General features: G+C 50.8%; 1 protein-coding gene across 1 annotated transcript in view; it reads right to left on the bottom strand.

The window, feature by feature from the left end:
- Nucleotides 1–19,053, bottom strand: part of BAHD1 (bromo adjacent homology domain containing 1) — a 34,648-nt gene that overhangs the window by 2,443 nt on the left and 13,152 nt on the right. Inside the window, exons 2-6 of the mRNA XM_082284194.1 lie at nt 10,413–12,056; nt 6,959–7,320; nt 5,200–5,359; nt 3,130–3,206; nt 990–1,081 (exon numbers count right to left, since the gene is read on the bottom strand). Coding sequence (XP_082140320.1) covers nt 990–1,081; nt 3,130–3,206; nt 5,200–5,359; nt 6,959–7,320; nt 10,413–12,039 — 2,318 coding nt within the window. The 5' untranslated portion in view covers nt 12,040–12,056. The remainder of the gene's footprint in view (nt 1–989; nt 1,082–3,129; nt 3,207–5,199; nt 5,360–6,958; nt 7,321–10,412; nt 12,057–19,053) is intronic.

Below are 19,053 nucleotides of genomic sequence, written 5' to 3'. Positions count from 1 at the left end.
CTTCCTTGAGCCCTGTGCATCCATCACAGGATGCCAGGCTGGAATATGGATACTGGGAAGTTCTTACTGACAAAGCTGCAATTCAATCAACAAGAGCTCAACTGTAACAGCCTGAGTCGCTGCTCCAAGGGGTGCTGCTGCCAAAATCCCAGGATCTGGTGTCCAGCACAAACACTGGCATGTGTGTCAGCAGGTTTTTGGGTAGTCTGGCACCTGTCTCCCACAAGGGATGGATATATAAGATCTCTTCCCTAGCTCACTTAGTTTTTAGCTCCAATTCCATGTTTTCCTGCATACTTGTTCCTGTCTTCCTTGAAGCCACAGGCAGTGGTACCATGGTCATACAAGCAGCAGTATTTGGGAGTTTTTTGAGAGGAGCGCAGGAGGCTGGGGAAGAGTTTGGAGCACCAAGAGCGGCTGAGGGAGCTGGGATGGCTCAGCCTGGAGAAAAGGAGGCTCAGGGAGACCTTCTAGCTCTCCACAACTCCCTGACAGGAGGGTGCAGCCAGAGGGGGTTGGGCTCTGCTCCCAGGCAACAAGGACAGGATGAGAGGAAACAGCCTCAAGTTGCACCAGAGAAGGTTTAGGTTGGATATTGGGAAAATTGATTCAGGGAAAGGCTGGTCAGGCCTTGGAACAGGCTGTCCAAGGCAGTGGTGGAGCTGCCATCCCTGGAGGGATTTAAAAGCTGTGTGGATGTGGCACTTGGGGACATGGGTCAGTGGTGGCCTTGGCAGTGCTGGGGGAACAGCTGGACTCGATGATCGTAAGGGTCTTTTCCAACCCAAACGATTCCATGATTTTACACAAACCAGACAGGTAAAGGATCTGGAGTGGGAGAAGCCCCCAGCCTGCAGCAGAGCAAGTGTCTGAGGCAGACCACAGCCCACAGGGCTGGGACAGCCGGGATGGCTGGAAATGGGGAGAGTGAGAGAGGCTGGAGGCAGGGGAAGGTTTGGGAAGTGCAGCAGGTTCAGAGCTCCACCTACCTGCAGTACTCTGCGAAGGTCAGCACGTAGCACTTCTCCTCGATGCAGGCAACGCTGTTCTCGTCCTGGTGCCGCGACGCAAAGATCTCATTCTGTGCGAGGAGGGGAGGGGACAGGTCACTCAGCTGGTCCGGAGCCCCAGGAGGCAGGGCCGGCTCCACACCCTCACCCACCCAGAGAGGGAAGGGCCAGCTTCGCACCTTCACCCATCACCTAAACGTGGAGTCACTGAAGCATGCCCATGGTGAATACTCTTCAGAGCCAGTGTCCCACATAACCCAGGCACCTGCCAAGTGCTCTGCACCACAGTTTTATCCAGCAACAGTGAGCAACACTGGCTCTCCCATCATTTCACCCTGCCCAGCACACTTTGTGAGACCGAGTGCCCCAATCTCACATGAATTTCCAATGTCACAAAAATCTTCAGCAGCAAGGCCATGGCTGGCTGCACCCCTCGGTCTCCCTTTTCCTCCTGGATTCTCTAATCCATCTTTATATCAAAACTTATGGAAACCCTTCTTGTCCAACCACTTCCTCAATTCAATTAAAAAGGCTGGTTTAGTGAGAGAAGTAGCAACAGTCTTTTTCAGAATCATGCAATAGAGTCCTGGAATGGTTTGGTTTGGTTAGGTAAGGACCTTAAGGATTATCTTGTTCCACCCCCTGCCATGGGCAGGGACACCTTTCACTAGACCAGGTTACTTCAAGCCCCATTCAACCTGGCCTTGAACACATCCAAGGAGGAGCAGCCACAGCCTCTATTGGCAAACTTCTCTACAATTTTTCCCAGAGTAATTTAGGGAATTTGGCTCTGCAGCAGGCAGAATAACCTGGACAGAGCCACTGAGAAGAATTTCAGGTATGGTTAGATCAGCAGAGATGATCTCTGGGAACGCAGATGCCCTGCACAAGTCTGGAAGCATTTCCTGCAGGCTCCATTTCTGCTTTGCTGGAAGGGAAGACTCACAAAAGGGTGAACATTAGGGGACAGGGTTGATCAGGGACACTGGGAATGCTACACCTGCCTTCTGCACCTTGGCGTTTTGGTTTACTCCTTGAGTCCAAACTACCTGAGTCACGTTGGCAAGCCCAACCCAGCCCTCAGCCCAAGCTCTCTCTTGTTTGAAGACCTGTGTAATTAAGCAGGTTTGCAAAAACCTGGCTTAATGCCTCCTGGCATTCTCCCTGGACTGAAATGCAACTGGATACACTCACCTTTCATTTACAAAGTGACACATTTTGGTTTAGAAACTCACCTGTGCCCTGCAAGCCAGGCAGGTACAATTCCCTGACTGCTCCCAAGTCCTGCTCTTAACCCCTCCCCTCCCTTTTTATTTAAAAAAGTAATAGAAATTAAGAAAGCACCAAATGTTTAAAATTGGGTTGAACACAGCAGTGAATTCTTCATTCCCAGTTAAAACCAGCTTGTTCTGTCACCCAACACAAGCCCATTCGAAGCAGAGCAAGGTGTGAAGCCACAGTGATTCACACGTTTCTTCTTTAAAAAGCAACTCCATTATCCTGGCACAGCATCCACAAGCCAGACTTTCGTTCTCATCCTAAATCTATGCAGGGCTAGGATGATGCATCCACGTTTCTGTACAAAACTAACACGTTTTTGGAGTTGAAGAAGCAGATTAAGGGATTTATTAAAAGGCAGCACATAACACAGACACTCCAGTTTCCTGCAAAATGGCAGCAGGAGCTTTTCAGGCTCTCCAGCCCTGTAGGAATTAGAATACGCTTTTGGAAAGGTGTCTGATCTTGATTCAGTATAAACTTATTCTTCCTTATTCTTAAGGTAACTGTCAAAATTACTTTTTACTTAATACGTGGAATTTTCTCAGATTAAAGGGAGAAACATCAACACTCAGCAATTTCTGTTAGAGCCTCCATGTAAGAAACTCAGCAGCTTTTGTAAGAGCCCAGAGTTTCTCCACAGGACAATAAATCTGGGGGAAAAGCCCATCTATAGGACACCACCACTCAACACATCTGGCAACAGCTGCATCACAGCCAAGAGAGCTCTGCTGTACTCAGCTTGAGGCCACCCAGGAATGCAGAGAGATGCTCGGGGCACTCTCCTCTTCCTGCAGGAGCACAGACAGCCCGGGATGCCCTGGCCCGGATCCGGACTCACCTGGTGCATGCTGGGGTTGCGGCCTCCCTGAGTGTGCTCTGGTCTGTAATACCACAGGAGGCTCATCATCAGCTCCCCTGCAACAACATGGATTAAAACAAGTCAAGCCTCAGTTTTCTCTGAGTGTTTTCCCACTAATTCCCAGCTTCCTCCTGCTGCTCCATCTCCTTCATTCCCAGAGCGCTCACGGAGAGGCAGCTGTGGCTGATGAATATTTCATGCTGAACTAGGTGTCCCTTTGTCACAGCAAGAAGCTGCATGGAGTCAGTCATGTTGCTTTTCCACTACACCTTTGCCTCCTTCTACTCAGGTTACAACATCCCAAGGAGTCAGGCACAAAAAACTCCCCAAAGATTCAAAAATCAAACATTTCCACCTGAAAAAAGAATCCATTCAGCACACAAGCTGGAAAATATGCTCGTTCTAAGGTGGGAACTTGCAGCATTGATTCTCAGGTTCAGGGCGGAATTACTGCTGCACTGACACAACCACAATGGGCTTCACCACACCTTGATTTATGTCTTTTACACAGAATTTTGGGTTTTTTTTCCCCCCCCATTTTATGCACAACCTCTACTTTAAAGCATTTGGCTCAGCCTCCTTGGCTCAGGGAGTGCCAGTCAGACACCAGACCTCACCATAAGTCCCCACAATTCCCATCCCCAGCTCTACTGGGGTCCATCAGAGCTGCTGCAGAAGAGCCCTGTTCCCACCACCTCCCAGCCCAGATGTTAGATTGGAGCAAACAGCAGCTCCCCCGATGTTTGAGCAATGAAATAATACAGGAGAGGGCTGCTAAGACGGGCTCTTGGCAAATATTATGTGCTTTCACATCCAGAAAGATTTCCATTATCAGCCCCAGACGAGTGATTAAGGAGCATTTCAGTTCCTGGAACAATCCAAATGGCAGCCATGGTGCTAATCTCCTCTTCATCACCCTGGCACCCTGACCAGCCTGCAGCTCTCCGGAGATGCATCCCTTCCCTGCTAATCTCCTCTCCATCACCCTGGCACCCTAACCAGCCTGCAGCTCTCCGGAGATGCATCCCTTCCCTGCTAATCTCCTCTCCATCACCCTGGCACCCTAACCAGCCTGCAGCTCTCCTGAGATGCATCCCTTCCCTGCTAATCTCCTCTCCATCACCCTGGTACCCTAACCAGCCTGCAGCTCTCCAGAGATGCATCCCTTCCCTGCTAATCTCCTCTCCATCACCCTGGTACCCTAACCAGCCTGCAGCTCTCCAGAGATGCATCCCTTCCCTGCTAATCTCCTCTCCATCACCCTGGCACCCTAACCAGCCTGCAGCTCTCCTGAGATGCATCCCTTCCCTGCTAATCTCCTCTCCATCACCCTGGTACCCTAACCAGCCTGCAGCTCTCCAGAGATGCATCCCTTCCCTGCTAATCTCCTCTCCATCACCCTGGCACCCTAACCAGCCTGCAGCTCTCCTGAGATGCATCCCTTCCCTGCTAATCTCCTCTCCATCACCCTGGTACCCTAACCAGCCTGCAGCTCTCCAGAGATGCATCCCTTCCCTGCTAATCTCCTCTTCATCACCCTGGCACCCTAACCAGCCTGCAGCTCTCCGGAGATGCATCCCTTCCCTGCTAATCTCCTCTCCATCACCCTGGCACCCTAACCAGCCTGCAGCTCTCCTGAGATGCATCCCTTCCCTGCTAATCTCCTCTCCATCACCCTGGTACCCTAACCAGCCTGCAGCTCTCCAGAGATGCATCCCTTCCCTGCTAATCTCCTCTTCATCACCCTGGCACCCTAACCAGCCTGCAGCTCTCCGGAGATGCATCCCTTCCCTGCTAATCTCCTCTCCATCACCCTGGCACCCTAACCAGCCTGCAGCTCTCCTGAGATGCATCCCTTCCCTGCTAATCTCCTCTCCATCACCCTGGTACCCTAACCAGCCTGCAGCTCTCCAGAGATGCATCCCTTCCCTGCTAATCTCCTCTCCATCACCCTGGTACCCTAACCAGCCTGCAGCTCTCCTGAGATCCATCCCTTCCCTGCTTCCAGCTTGCTCTGTTGAGCACACACACACTCTCCTGGCACAGTACCTGTCTTGGGGTCTTCCCAGAGTGCGGAGATCTTGGCGACGTAGGGCATGGATTTCTTGCGGGGCCCTGATTTGAGGAGCACGGTGTCCCGCACCCGGATGATCTCCCCGTCCCTCTCCACAGCCTGGTAGCTCTTGCGCACAGCCGGCTCTGGCTCGTTCTGCACACACAGGAACCAAAACAACCCCGGTGAACAGGCAAAGGGCGACTTCACGGTTCTCCTCCGTAGTGACCATAGTGAGGAGCAGCTCACCGGGGACAGCACATCTCACAAAAGCCCTAACTGCTGAAATTAATACTCTTATTTCAAATTAAAACACACTTGCTCCTTCCATTCTGCATGCAAAACCACAATCTTCAGGAAAATCACCTTTCCACCTGCCTACCTGGAGGCCTGCTTTTCCTTTCTATTCAAAGGCACCGAAAACTAGGTGTGTTTTGAATGCAATGTGTTTCTCTGATATAAACAGTGTAAGAAAACCAATAAAACATGAAATATTTGACATGAGCAGGGCAGGGAGTGGCAGGGAGGCTGTGGCACAAAGCCTTCCTTAGCAGGACTGCCAGTGATTCCTTTGTACCCTCTGACAGTACAAAATGATCACTCTGGGGACTATGAACGGGGGGTTTTTAGTTTGCTTTTGCTCCAAGTTTAATTTCAGAACACCTGAGCAGGATGGTTTAACCCCCAGATCTCCCAGGCAGGACTGGAAGCATTGTAAGGAGATTAACGCCTCACTGCTCCTTTGGGGTGTGACAGCCTGAGGGATGGATGCACAAGGCCAGTCCCTGGCCTTGACAGGCTTCATTCTGGCACAGCCCTAGGCACCTGAACACAGTCCCAAAGGCTAAAGCTCCAAAGCCTGCCCTGGCTGCTGCTCTCAGCAGGCCGAGGTTGTGCCACCACACCAAGCAGCGGCACAGATCCTGCCTGGACCACGGCCCTCCTTCCTCCTGACATCTACTGCACATCAGTGCCTTGTCCCACCCTCCCAGACACCACGTGTGGCCCATTTCAAGCTCTTATGCTTTAATAAGATGAAGGATATTGCCTTCTCTCACAATTGAAGTGGACTTGATTGGAGCTAATTGAATTCCCTGGCAGGAAATCTCCCATCTTACAGGAACCAGTCTCTGCCCCTGAACGCAACAAATGGGAAAGTACAGAAAGGAAATCCCTGGAGGAGCAAACTGGCCATGCCACCATGTAAGTTACAAGAAAGGGGATTTTGGGTGCTAGAAAAATTCCATTTGGGAGCCAGCATACTGTCTCAGTCCTCTGTGCTCTGGGAGATCCCTGTGGGGCTACAGACACCATCAATGACAGCCACCTTATGAGAGCTGCCTCTAGACCTGTCCCTTATAATTGAGGCTACAACAACCCTCACCTTCTCAGACAGGTTTGCCCTACCCAGGAGAAAGCAGCTGGAGGATGATCCCTGAAGGATGAACTCCCATGTGCCTCAGGTGCCACCCTTGTACATGCCAGAGCCGGGAGGATCTGTCACCTTTCAGCTGAGGTCAGCACAAGAGTAGCAGGTTCTCCTCCCCTGCCAAACCACGCCGTGCAAGGTAACACCAGGGCACACAGGGAACAGAGCCAGCAGCGCCTCTGCTCCCATCGGAATTTCACCGAGAGGTTCTAGACAGCACCTAGTGACCACCTCCAGCTGGAAGCGAGCCCCAGAACTCCCAAGCCTTCATGCCTGGAGGTGCACGGGAAGCTGTCCCTGCCCAGCCCCAGCACTCAGACACCTACCACGACGTAGACAGCCTTCTCGCAGGCCGTGCCCACGGGGATCCAGCCATTGGTGGCTCTGCGCCGGCTGATCCGCTGCTGCTTGGGGTGGGAATGGCCCCCAGTCGCTTTGCTGTTGGAGGCGTGCAGGCAGCCCGGAGTATTCCGCAGCCCAGACTTGGAGCCGCTGGGAGGCTTGGAGCTCTGAGGACATTCTCGGGCCATGGTCTGAGGGTCAGAGTTGGGGGTCTGCAGGTGAGGAACAGGCTCTGCAGCTGGCGGCACGCTGGGCACAGGACATCCTGAGAGCGGGTGGACAGGCGACGCGGGGTGTCCTGCCACCGGGATTGTGAGGTTCAGCTGGTCCAGAGACTTGCAGCCTTCTAAGGGAAGGGAAGAAATGAGTCGTGGATCTCATCTGGAACATAAAACAACTACACAGCTTGGACTGTCCCACACCACGGCCACTTTTCCCCGAAATCCCCTTTATTGTATTATAGCAGTAAAGACTCTCCAGGTTGTAACTTCATTTTGCACTGTCATTGGATTGTAAAAGCAAAGCCATTTCCGAGCCTGCGTGTTCCAGTGCTCTGCCGATGACACTGCACCACAACAAACCCATCTGAATCCCAAGTAATGCCAGCCAGGAATACACACAAGGCTGGCCAGTATCCAAAGCAGTTCCAGCCTGTCAATATGTATAAAAAATAAAAAGCTTATCGAAACAATGGGAAGGATTAAATCACACTGCCAAAACCAGCCAGCTTCTTTCAAAAAGCCAAATTCTACTAATCAGGGAAAATTGAGAAGATTCTCCAAATTATGTCGAGAAAGATGAAACAAGGTGGAACACAACCACAAGATGCTGCACCCTCAGCAAAACTGTGTCTCTGCAGCAGACACAGGAACCTCAGCACGTTGGAATTTGGCTGACGCTGCCTCAGAGAGAAATACCTCGCTCTGCTCAGGAGTCACAAACAAGCCTCAACCCAGGTCAAGGGAAGAACCAGTTGCAATTACTCCCTATCAGCAGGAAAAGAGCTCCTGGACCAATACATGATGCATCCCTGTTCCCCAAACCTGAGAGTGTGCTTTTTGGGGTGACCAAAGGGCAGCTCCAGTCAGGCTCCAGGAGATGTCTCAGACCAGAGCTTACAAACCTGAAGGGAAAATTCCATCCGAAGTCACTCAGCTCCAGCCAAAAAACTGCTGGGACCCCTTGCAGAGATGGGAAGTTATTCACTCCTGCCTCTCACCTTACCCTCCCTAAGGGGCTGCAACCAAGCCACTGTGGAGCTGTGAGTGCAAGGGATGCCATAGACCATCATCATCATCAATCATTCAAATCAAAATCAACCCTGAGTAGCAAATGCCACAGGAACCCCTGGAGTGCCTGGACATCAGGATGCAGGCACTGGCAGGCACAGGACACATGGAGCAAGGAATCACCTCTCAAGTATTTTGCTTACAAAAGCAGCTTTTAAGCTTGAGCTACAGCAGGATAAAGCTTCACAAAAATCTCTACGGAACGTCAGGGCCCTGGTGCAGAGCTGCTCTTGCTGGCACACACTTGGTCACACACATTTCCAGCCTCTCCGATGGCACTGGCACTAAAGCAGCTCTCACAACCTGTCCCAGCTCCTTCCCAACCACTCTGCTTCCACACTGCCCACAACCATCGCCCAAGATCACAGTCCAGTCCCTGGATTTGTACCACACAGACACTGATACTCCCCTATGAACACTTGGAAGACACCAAATCAGACAGACGTAACACACAGCATTTGGCATGTCAAGCTGGATCCCTCTCTGATGGGAGCCTGCTGCTTGCAGCCAAAGTGCTCCTTTAGTTCACTCAAATGCCCCACCCTAGGGAAGGAAAATATTTCAGAGGTGCATAATTCTAAAAAAATCAATCCCTAAGCCTAAGGCCCTGCTAATATTCTCTGAGACCTCCTTATATGCTTCAATCCACAAACCAAAATCTCAATGATTCCAGTGTTATAAGTTTTTAAATCCAAGTTGCTCCCAGGAAGGAAATCACAGCAAGGGAGATCTCAGTAGTGGGGTGACACACCAGCAAATACCCACTCCTGGAACTGCTGCTGTCCTTGCCAGCACCAGGAGGAACCACTGAATCCACAGGGAGGGCTGAGCTCTGGAAAATACTCCATCTGCACTGCCTGCATCCTTCCGGCTGCACAAATCAGAGGCACCAGCGTGCAAAAGCTGAGGAACAAAGCCGACTGGTATGACCTTGGGGCACTACACAGAAACTGTCAGGCAAGAACACACTGCTGAGCTGGGTGTCTTGTGAGCATTCCACTTTCAAGAGCTCTGAAGCCACTAGCGAGCCCTGTCTGGCTGCTGCCGTAGGAAGCAGCACCATGACAGCAGGGATATTTCGGGAAAACAGAAATTACACTTCAACCAAACGCTCCTGAGTTTCAGCAGCTTCCTACAACGGAAGATGACAAAGCCTCGCTTGAACCAAAACTCCATCCACCTACCTGAAAATCTGTTTTCAGTGGGTAAGTCATGCCAGCTCTTGGCTGGAACACGTGGTTAGCGGAAAGATCCCACGTTGGCACTCCCAGCAGCTGGAGAGCAGCCTCCTCTACAGACCGACTGTTTGCCGCACTGTCCAGCCTGATGGCTTTACACACAGTGCTGGTGTCTGATAACCCCCACACAAAGCTCCACTTTTAAATATTTAAAAAGGTATTTTTCAATGGCAGAGGCAAAGCTCCAAGACAAAGCAGGAAGTCTGAAAAGCAGGCGGGGACAGACGAGAGCCAGGCAGGTAATGATGTTTCCACACCCCCTCACCCCTCCTCATTCCAGTGCTTCATTGTCAGACATGGAGCGCAAAGATGGGACCAAGAATTCCCAAACTAACAGTGCGCCTGGCACTTAGACCACCATGGTGAAACTCCCTATGCAGCCCTGCCAGCTCTGATCCATGGAATCCAAAAAGCCTGCACTCCCCAGCTGGCACCACGAGAGCCTAACAGCAGAGGCAATGCCCGCTTCTCCACAGGCTCTCCGAGGATGCCTCAGCCCCCGGAGTGAGGTTTTGGGATGGGAGAAGTAACTCATCCTGGTGTGCTACCGACCCTCCGCTAGGAGCGGCACAGCAGGATGGCGTGCAGGAACTGAACCCTGCTCATTTTACACAGATCAAAGCTCAGCCTTAGCTCCAGCATGACAAGCCGTGAGTCACCTTCTCACTGCCCAAATCCTTTCACCGATTCTCTGCCTTCCACACCAACAAGACCTTTCAGTGGGAAAAACCCTCCGGGCTAAAAATGGGGGAAGGGGAGGTGGGAGGCAGATTCCTTCCGAGCCGCAGCTTGGCTGTGGAGCTGAGAACTGCTCGCAAAGGGAACCTGCCTCCCGGCAAGCAGGCACCGCGCCGAGTTACCCTCTTCTCCCAGGAACGCCGGCCAGGATTTGCGTGCACTTTGCACCTTACCTGCTGCAAAAGGCATTTTGTAGGGGTAGCTGTTCCGTCCCGTGTGCACGCTGCCGATCCTGCCCTCCGGCACGTGCACCACGCCGCAGACGCTGTAGCTGCTCACGGCCGCTCCCTCTCCGCAGCAGTACGGAGAGCTGCACCAGTGCAGGGGCTGGAAATGAGCACCTGATGGCAAGGAACCGGGAGATACCAGGAGACCCTCGCAGGTCGCAGCCTGCGACAGCTCGTCCTTGGGATAAATGGAGCAGGGGGAGTAGCCACTGTATCCACTTTGGCCATAATAAACATAAAACCCGTTCAACGGAGTCAGATCAGAGGATTCATAGAGACAGCCACAATCCGTGTGATTCCCGGGCACAGGCAAAGGAGGGAACTGCTGCACGGGAAAGGAAGGCTGATGAAATTCCTGTTTGGGGGTTGGGGATTTCTCTCCGGGTCTTCCATACTCTGGCTTCATGGAAGCTTGTCCTCCCATGAGCAAAGGCAGTCTGTGGTAGAAGCCCTCTGTGCTGGCGTAGGAGCCAGACAGTGACTCGTAGGGGACAGGCTCTGTTGTCCCGTAGAGCCTGGAAGAGTCCCGTTGCTCCCCCTTCCCAAAGGTGCCCAGGGTCTGGCCTTGCCAGCCGTGCTGCCCATCCATTTTTAAGCTAGCCACTTCTTTCTTGGATTTGACACAGTTCTTCCGACTGGCTTTGGCCCATTTGAGGGTAGATTTCAAACAGTGGTTCTCGGACTTGCCCTCTCCATCCGATTTACTCCTCTGCTTCAGGGGTTGGTCTTTCTCGTGGGTCAGCTTCAGGAAGGCCACAGCGTTCAGGCTGGCCAGTCTCTTTGGGGTGGGATGGTAGGAGATGGCCCCATCCTCTCTCTTTGCCCCATCATCAAAGACCTCATCCAGAGAATGCTCACAGCTATTGCATTTCTGACTGGGCTCATGCCGGTTCTTTCCTTTCCCTGTTTTCACAGCCGGTTTTTCCAGGGCAGACCAGTTGTCACTGGCTTTGCACTGCAAGCCCTTGAGGGTACAGTCCCCAGCAGCCTTCCCGGAGTCCCTGCGGAAGCGCCTGCCGGATAACAAGCCATCGTCCCGTTCAAACAGCAGGTTGTTCACCGCCTCTGCGTTCAGCGAGGCCAGCCGGCGCTTCCTGGGCTCCGAGGGAGCAGGATCAAGGTCCTGCTCCGACCCAGGATAAGTTACTGTGCACTTCTCCCCGGATGACTCACTCTTGCCTGCTCCCACAGGCTGAACCTTTTCCGAGAACAAAGCAGATCCCAAACCCTCCACCCAGCTGGGAAGGTGCTTTTTTTTACAGCTCGGGGTCTGTTTGGACAGAGAGCCAGCCACATCCTCCAGCCTGGTGAGGAGCACCTTGCAGGTCTTTTTGCTCACTGAGGGGAGCAGCCGCCTCCGCAGCGGGTACGTCTTTCGCACTTCACGCAAACTCTTGCTTTTGTTGTTCCCTACAAACCCACTGGGACAGTTCGGAGCCTCCGAGGCATCTCCGTCCCGCTGCTCTGCGTTGGCCCTGTCCATCCTCCTGCTGCCTGTTGGCGACGAGGCCTGGCCAGCAGAACCAGCTGGATGTTTCAGAAGGAAAAGTTGTTTTTTCCGGGCATGCGTCATAGGATCAATGTCCAATCCTGGGAACGAACGGGAAAAAACATCTATTAATATCGCTGTGAGGGTCCCATCTCCTCACAAAGCACCAAGTGCCAATTAGGAAATATTTGGGGAAGCTTGTTTCTATACAGCAGGGTCTATTTGGATGATGGCCAGTTAAGCCAATTAAGAGACGGGATGGAATTAGATGTGGTTTAATATTAAGCCATGGAACACAACAGTAATTAAAAGCAAGGTGGTGATGGCAAATGCCACAGCAGCTGGGAAAAGCTAGGTCCAGACAGAGAGCTGTTCACCCAGCTCCCTCTTACACTGATGCTGTTAATACCTCACAAATTCCCATCAAATCTCCAAAATCTGAAGGCTGGTTCAGGGCACAGAGCAGAAATAACCCCCAGACTGTGACTGCCTGCATGTTGATACAAGCAGGCTGTTCCAGTGTCATTTTCTGAGACAATTAGGCAAAAGAAAAACAAGAAGTCCACCTACTCAGGTGAAAAGAAAACTTGGGCTACTAAGCAGAGACATGCCAACATTAATAAATTAAATACATGCAAATCCCTGTGCAGGTTGAAACCTGGCTGCCCACTGCTCTTGTCATTCCCTGTAGTTGTGTTTTATAAAAGTTGTGGGCATTGAACACCAAATCACGATGGGCAGAGAGGCCCTAAAAATACATTCATGGCAGGCAAAAGAAGCCTGGGCTTCCCGAGTTATCCAGCACCCAATTTTTAATTAAGGAATTCTGCAGTCTGAAGGAGCACACTTTTGCATAAGAAGCTGTAGGTCCAAGGCTGAGACAGGATATGGCTGGGTGATAGCAACCTATAGACATTAAAAATGTCAGTGTAAATGAGTGATAGTGAAATAGATTTAATTAAGTCTGTCCCTGAGCATCAGAAACAGCAGCAAAGGACAATTACTTGCATTTAATGGTATTTACAAAATAGTCAAATTCCATTTATTGGTAGGAAAGATCTTTGTATCAGCATCCACCTAGGAGGGGTTTGCTCTTCCCTGCAATCAGGATTTGAGCTGGAATTCCCCTCAATTGACACTGGTCTGCCACTTTTGAGGCTTTTAATTAAAGCTCCTACTGCTTTGGCAGTGATTAGAACAAAGCTCCCGAATTACAAGAACTGTTCATTTGATATGGTTTAATCAAGCTGATAATTAGATTATCTATTTGAAATAAGCCTGATGTGTTTTAATTGCCTTACTTATATATGCATTAACTAAGGGAAATTCAGGAATCGAAACCTGCTGGGGTTTGCACAGTGCTCTTCTAGATGTCATGCTCTTGGCAATGTGTTTTGGGGTGACTGAGTCCCTACATCCCATTGAATAGGATATATCCCATGGCTGGTGCCCCAACAGGAGAGCTCAGTGGGGAACAAGCATTTATATATGTCCACATTTTTCTTATCAGAAAATCAGGCTCTGGGAATCAGGAGGATCAAGTCGGACAGAATTTCCTCCAAAATTGAATTCTTCTTGCACAAGCGGCTGAACTGACCACATGCAACCTCTGGAGTATGGGAGAGGACTATAATTTTTAAAAATTGATCAGGCAGAGCAGGATTTGGCAGAGGCAGAGGAGGTATCCTGCAGAACATGCCCTGGGGAGGACAACTCTTCCCAGGCTATACGGACCAGTGGTTTCCTTGCAACTTTTATCCTATTTTCTACTGTCCCTACTGAGAGACTGAGCCTCTGGCAGAAGTGAAAATCCCAAAATAAACAGCCATGGTTTGCCTTAACCCCAGCACCAGGCATCTTCTTCTCAGGTTTCCACAGGCAGAAGCCTGACCGGGCCTGGCACCACACATCCTGGAGGGTTCGTGCTCCAATGAGTTGGACTATCTGCTAAAAACTGGATACTATAGGTGTGACTGTTCATGCCATAGCTGCTCTAAAGTTAGGAAAAGGCTGGAAGAGACTGAGGGAAGGGGATGTAAGAGAATTTGGATTGTTCAGCCTGGAGAAACTTTGAGGTGACTTAATTGCCCCTTCCAGTGGCTGAAGGGGCCTACAGGAAAGTTGGAGAGGGGTTTTGAACAAGGGGGAATGGCTCCACCCTGACAGAGGGCAGGGATAGATGGGATATTAGAAATAAATTCTTCCCAGGGTGCTGAGGCCCTGGCACAGGTTGTCCAGAGAAGCTGTGGCTGTCCCATCTCTGGCAGTGTCCAAGGCTGGGTGGGGTTTGGAGCAACCTGGGATAGTGGAAGGTGTTTCTGCCCATGGCAGGGGGTGGGACTGTTTGAGCTTTAAAATCCCTTCCAACCCAAATCATTCCAGGATTCTATGATTCACTGCCAGCACCTATGGAACAAAACCCATCCTTAGTATGCTGAACTACTCAGAAGTTTTTCCACACCTCCGCAATCACCTGCACTGCATGGATTGTTTTGTGAGGGGGATGCTCCTGCTCCCAGCTCACCTGGGATCCAGCAATCCTTCCTCGTCCCCAGCACAACAGAGAGATAGAGCTTTTGAACAATGCTAAAACTCAGCCCTCTGACAGGCAAATGCATCATTCCTCAAAATCAGAGTCCTGCTGAGCTTCCTTCCAGAGAGTATTGTGCTCTTGCCAGCTGGGAGGGGAGAGTAGCAGAGCTCTTCATCCTCTTTCCACCTTTGTATTGCTTCACAAAGCAGAGAAAAGCTGCCTGTGCCCAGAAGTCTCCAAGAAAGTGCGAGAAAATGTGAAGAACTGAAAGTGAAGATACTTAAACCAGAACCACCCGTTTACTGCCTGTGGCTGAGGAACTGGATTAATGGCGAGAAGACATTGAGGTCTTGGAAATAAAAGTTCCAAGCAGCTCAGTCTATCCAGCTGCATCCAGAGCCCACCAAGCATTTTAAAGCTAGTTGGAATTGCTGCCTCCTTATCATACAATCACAGAATGGCTTGGGTTGGAAGGGACCTTAAAGCTGATCCCATTCCACCCCCTGCCATGGGCAGGGACACCTTCTGCTAGCCCAAGTTGCTCCAAGCCCCATCCAACCTGGCCTTGCACACTTCCAGGAATGAGGCACCCACAGCTTCTCCAAGCAACACCCCTGGGGCAACTCCTTCCTCAAACCAGACTAGTTCTGAAAAACCGTCTTGCCAGCTGCTGAACCCAAACCAGATCAGAATAAAGAAAAATTAAAACCACTTCTAGTTTCGTGCCAGAATAAAACCATTACCCAAACAGCAAACTCAGGAGAGAGTTGATGCCTCATTAGCAGGAAAAGAAGCAAGTGTGATAACAGCTGCATGTTCTGTAATCACGCAGCTGCAGCATCTGTCTCTCCCTCTCCAGCACTTGATTGCAAGTGAAATTAGAAGAAACTAGTCTGGGACTACCCCTTCAAGCCCCATTTCCTCTCCAGAGCTTCACTACGGAGATGCACACGTTCCAAGAGACGATGCCAAAAGCACAGAAATTAAAGCTTTTAAAGCTCCTGATCCATTTGGCACTTCAATAACACACAAAGAGTTACGACAACACCAATCTTCCTCTCCATGCACGGCACCACTCCGATGACTCTCAGCCCCATCTACTTGAATTCTGTCTATCCATTTCCATTGCAACAGCTTATGCTGTGACAACAGCCCTACAACTGTGAGTATCTGGAGGATTGGCTCCTTTCTCCCTGTTGCTTTTGCAGACAAGTAATTCCCGGTGCTCTAAGGAACGTGTTGCATGGAAGAAGGCTTGCAGGAGCTCTGGGAAATCCAGATAAATTGCAGCAGCATCAGGTATCCCAGGCTGAGTTCCTTGAATGCCATGCACGTCCCATGAGTGGAAACATCGCCTCCCTCTCAAACATTCAGAAAATCTGTAGCTGTAGGAGGCTGCATTTGTCTTCCCAGGGTCCAGTCCTGATTTTTCTCCAGAGACCCATTGAAAGCTCCATCATCCACACGCTCTGGAGAGAACTGTTTATACAGACCTCATCAGGCTGCAGAAAGGGCTGGTTTCTCTCACTCATCAGCACAGCTCTGACCATTGCACCAGAGCAGGGTTAGATGGGATTTTGGGAAGAAATTCTTCCCTGTGAGGGTGCTCAGGCACTGGCACAGGTTGCCCAGAGAAGCTGTGGCTGCCCCATCCCTGCAAGTGTCCAAGACCAGGCTGCATGGGGATTGGAGCAACCTGGAATAGTGGAAGGTGTCCCTGCCCGTGGCAGGGGGATGGATCTTTAAGATCCCTTCCAAGTCAAACCATTCCAGCATTCTGTGATTCACAGCCAGCAGCTTCTGAAAGCCATGTGGATACACAGCTTCCAACAGGATTGTAAAAAAGGATGTGGGGCAACTCTGGCACGGCCAGGAGGATCTCTGGGAGCTGTCCTGGACTGGGCTCTGCTCCACTCCCTGCTCCAACACCCGTAATTATCTCCCCCCCCCCCCCATTGCGAAAGCCTGTGTGTGCTCCAGCCACCCGGCTGGGAGTTTTGCAGTCCGTGTGTGGCCGTGATAAATCACAGACAACTGCAATGAGAGCCCGGGGCTTCACACCCCGAGTGCCGAATGCGTCCGAAAGCAGCGGCACAGGGAGCGAATCCGGCCGGGCGCAGGCCCGACCTGCACTACCCGGAGCCAGAGCTGGCAACACCCCCGAGGAGCTCCCCGGCTGATTCCTTGGGAAGGTCTGGCTCAGCCTTCCTTATCTGGTTTCAGATCTTGCCTAGTGGCAGTGCTCTGTCTGGGGAAGCCAAAATTACATTTCTCTGGCTGTTCTCACACTCTCTGCAGCCTCAGCAAGCAGGATTCTCAGGGAAGAGGAAAGGGGAAAAAATAGGGGAAAAAGAAAGGGGGGGGGAAAGAAGGGGAAAAGAAATGGTGGAGGGAAAGACAAGGGAGGATAAAGAAAAGGAGGGGAAAAAAAGGAGGGGAAAAAGAAAAGGAGGGGAAAGGACAGTGAAAAAGTAGGGGGAAAAGGGAAAAAGTGAAAAGTGGGGGGAAGGGAAGAAAGGAGGAGGAAATGGGGGGGAAAAAGAGGGGAGGAAAAAAGGGGACAAGAGGGAAAACACCAGTGGAAGTGAACAATGTGCAAGCATGGAGGAGAGTCAGAGGATATTTCCTCAAAATCAACAACGAGGCAGGTTGTTTGGATAATTAATGTGACACCTGGAAAAGCACATTCCTTCGCGTTAAGCACCGGCTTTCCTTCCCCCTTTACCGATGGTAAGAAGCTGTAACACTGTGTCACGTTGCCAGTGACAGGCTGCTACCGAGCAGAATAGGCAGGAAATGATGAAGTGAAAAACAAATGTGGGGACTGATAAGTGACCTCAGCGACTCCAACATCAGGCACCAAACCCCGATCAAGTTTGGAGCCCCAAAGCTTTGGGGTCTGGTACATATTTGCATTAAAACAAACCCCAAGTTTCTGAAAGCAAAGCCTTCACTGCACACCCGTGATCAACACTGGCAAAACCACTTCCTACGGCCTTGAAGAACTGCAGATTTCCACCCCAAGAGTTGTCACAAGCCTTTTGCTTGTGACCCCAACATAAAGCAGCGTTGTTCTGTGTGTCTGTAGGAAGCTCTGGTGCCTTTGCTGCCCTTCACAGCCTTCCAAACCCCACTGAAATAAGCACAAGTGGGGTCAGAGCTTGAGAGGCAATGGCACAACCACAGTTTCATACTCACTCCCTGCAGAAGAGATGCAAACCCTGTGCTTAACCACAGGCAAAACCACCCTTGACTCCCCAAAACTCCAAACCCACTCCAAAGCCAGGGAAAACTGGAAGCAGAGACCAGGATTTGTTTCTGTCCCCTTAGTTTGCTCAGAGATGGATAACACGAATACCTTCCTTATCTCAGAGGGAACGTATTTTCTTTGCCTTTCAACAGTTTAGGGAGGGATGCACCAGGATGAGAAGGCAACTTGGAATTAATGGTTTCTAGAGTGTGATGGAGCATATGGCAATTCCCAAACAGCATCCATCACTTGTGCTTCCCATAGGACCCTCCCAGCTGTAGCAGCAGCAGCAACCCATGGAGAACCATGAATAAGCAGCCTCAAGCATGCTGCTGCAAGGAAAGCCCAGGTAGGGCAAAGGAATTCCCTGGCATTTGCAGGTGAGTACAAGGATGTGGGGGTGGAAATGAGGCTGAGCTTGTCTCCAGGCTGACAATTTGATGGAAAGAGATGCTTTGACACTTGGCTTTTGCTGCCATCACTCCCCAGTGAACTAGTTTCTAAGGTTTCCTTTTGATGATGGCATTCAGAGTCCAGAGACTAGGCAAGAGAAACACAGGAAAGGACGGGAGGTGCACACTAGACCACCTGGAAAAAATGGGAAGGCTGAAGCTTACACAGATATTGCAATCCTGAAATATCCCAGGGAACAGCAGCAGCAAGAAGGAAAGGGACTTTTTAGAAGAGCAGGTAGTGTCAAGATAAGGCGGAATGGCTCCACCCTGACAGAGGGCAGGGTTAGATGGGATATCGGGAGGAAATTCTTCCGTCGGGGTGGTGAGGCCCCAGCACAGGTTGCCCAGAGAAGCTGTGGCTGCCCCATCCCTGGCAGTGTCCAAAGCCAGGCTGGACAGAGCTTGGAGCAACCTGGGCTAGTGGAAGGTGTCTCTGCCTGTAGCAGGGTGTGGAATGAGATGATCCTTAAGGTCTCTTCCAACCCAAATCATTCTGGGATTCTGTGGCTCTATAAAATACCAGATCTATTAAATATCACCCATTTACACAGAATTGCCTGTTACAACTTTAAATAGGTTCTGTACAAAGCTGCCATGTGACAGCTACGCCAACAACACCCTAAAACATGCCTATAAGTAGTTTGAAAAACCAAGTCAAAAATATTCCGGGACAGCTTTCACAGTCATGTTTATAGAAGGAGCACAAGCTTTGCCAATCAAGGTTTTAAAAAAAAATAACCCACACAAGCCCTGCTCATCTGATTTTTCATATATGCAAAAATGCAAACTTGATTCCTTCGTGGCAGAAGGCTGAGTCTGGTAAAATATCAATCATATGTCACTTTGCTCAGATAGCTCTG

Source organism: Coloeus monedula (genome assembly GCF_965178545.1).
Source record: "Coloeus monedula genome assembly, chromosome: 6".
Taxonomy (NCBI): Eukaryota; Metazoa; Chordata; class Aves; order Passeriformes; family Corvidae; genus Coloeus; species Coloeus monedula.
The sequence above is the reverse complement of the archived record's forward strand: the minus strand, read 5'-3'. Positions and strand labels throughout refer to the sequence as shown.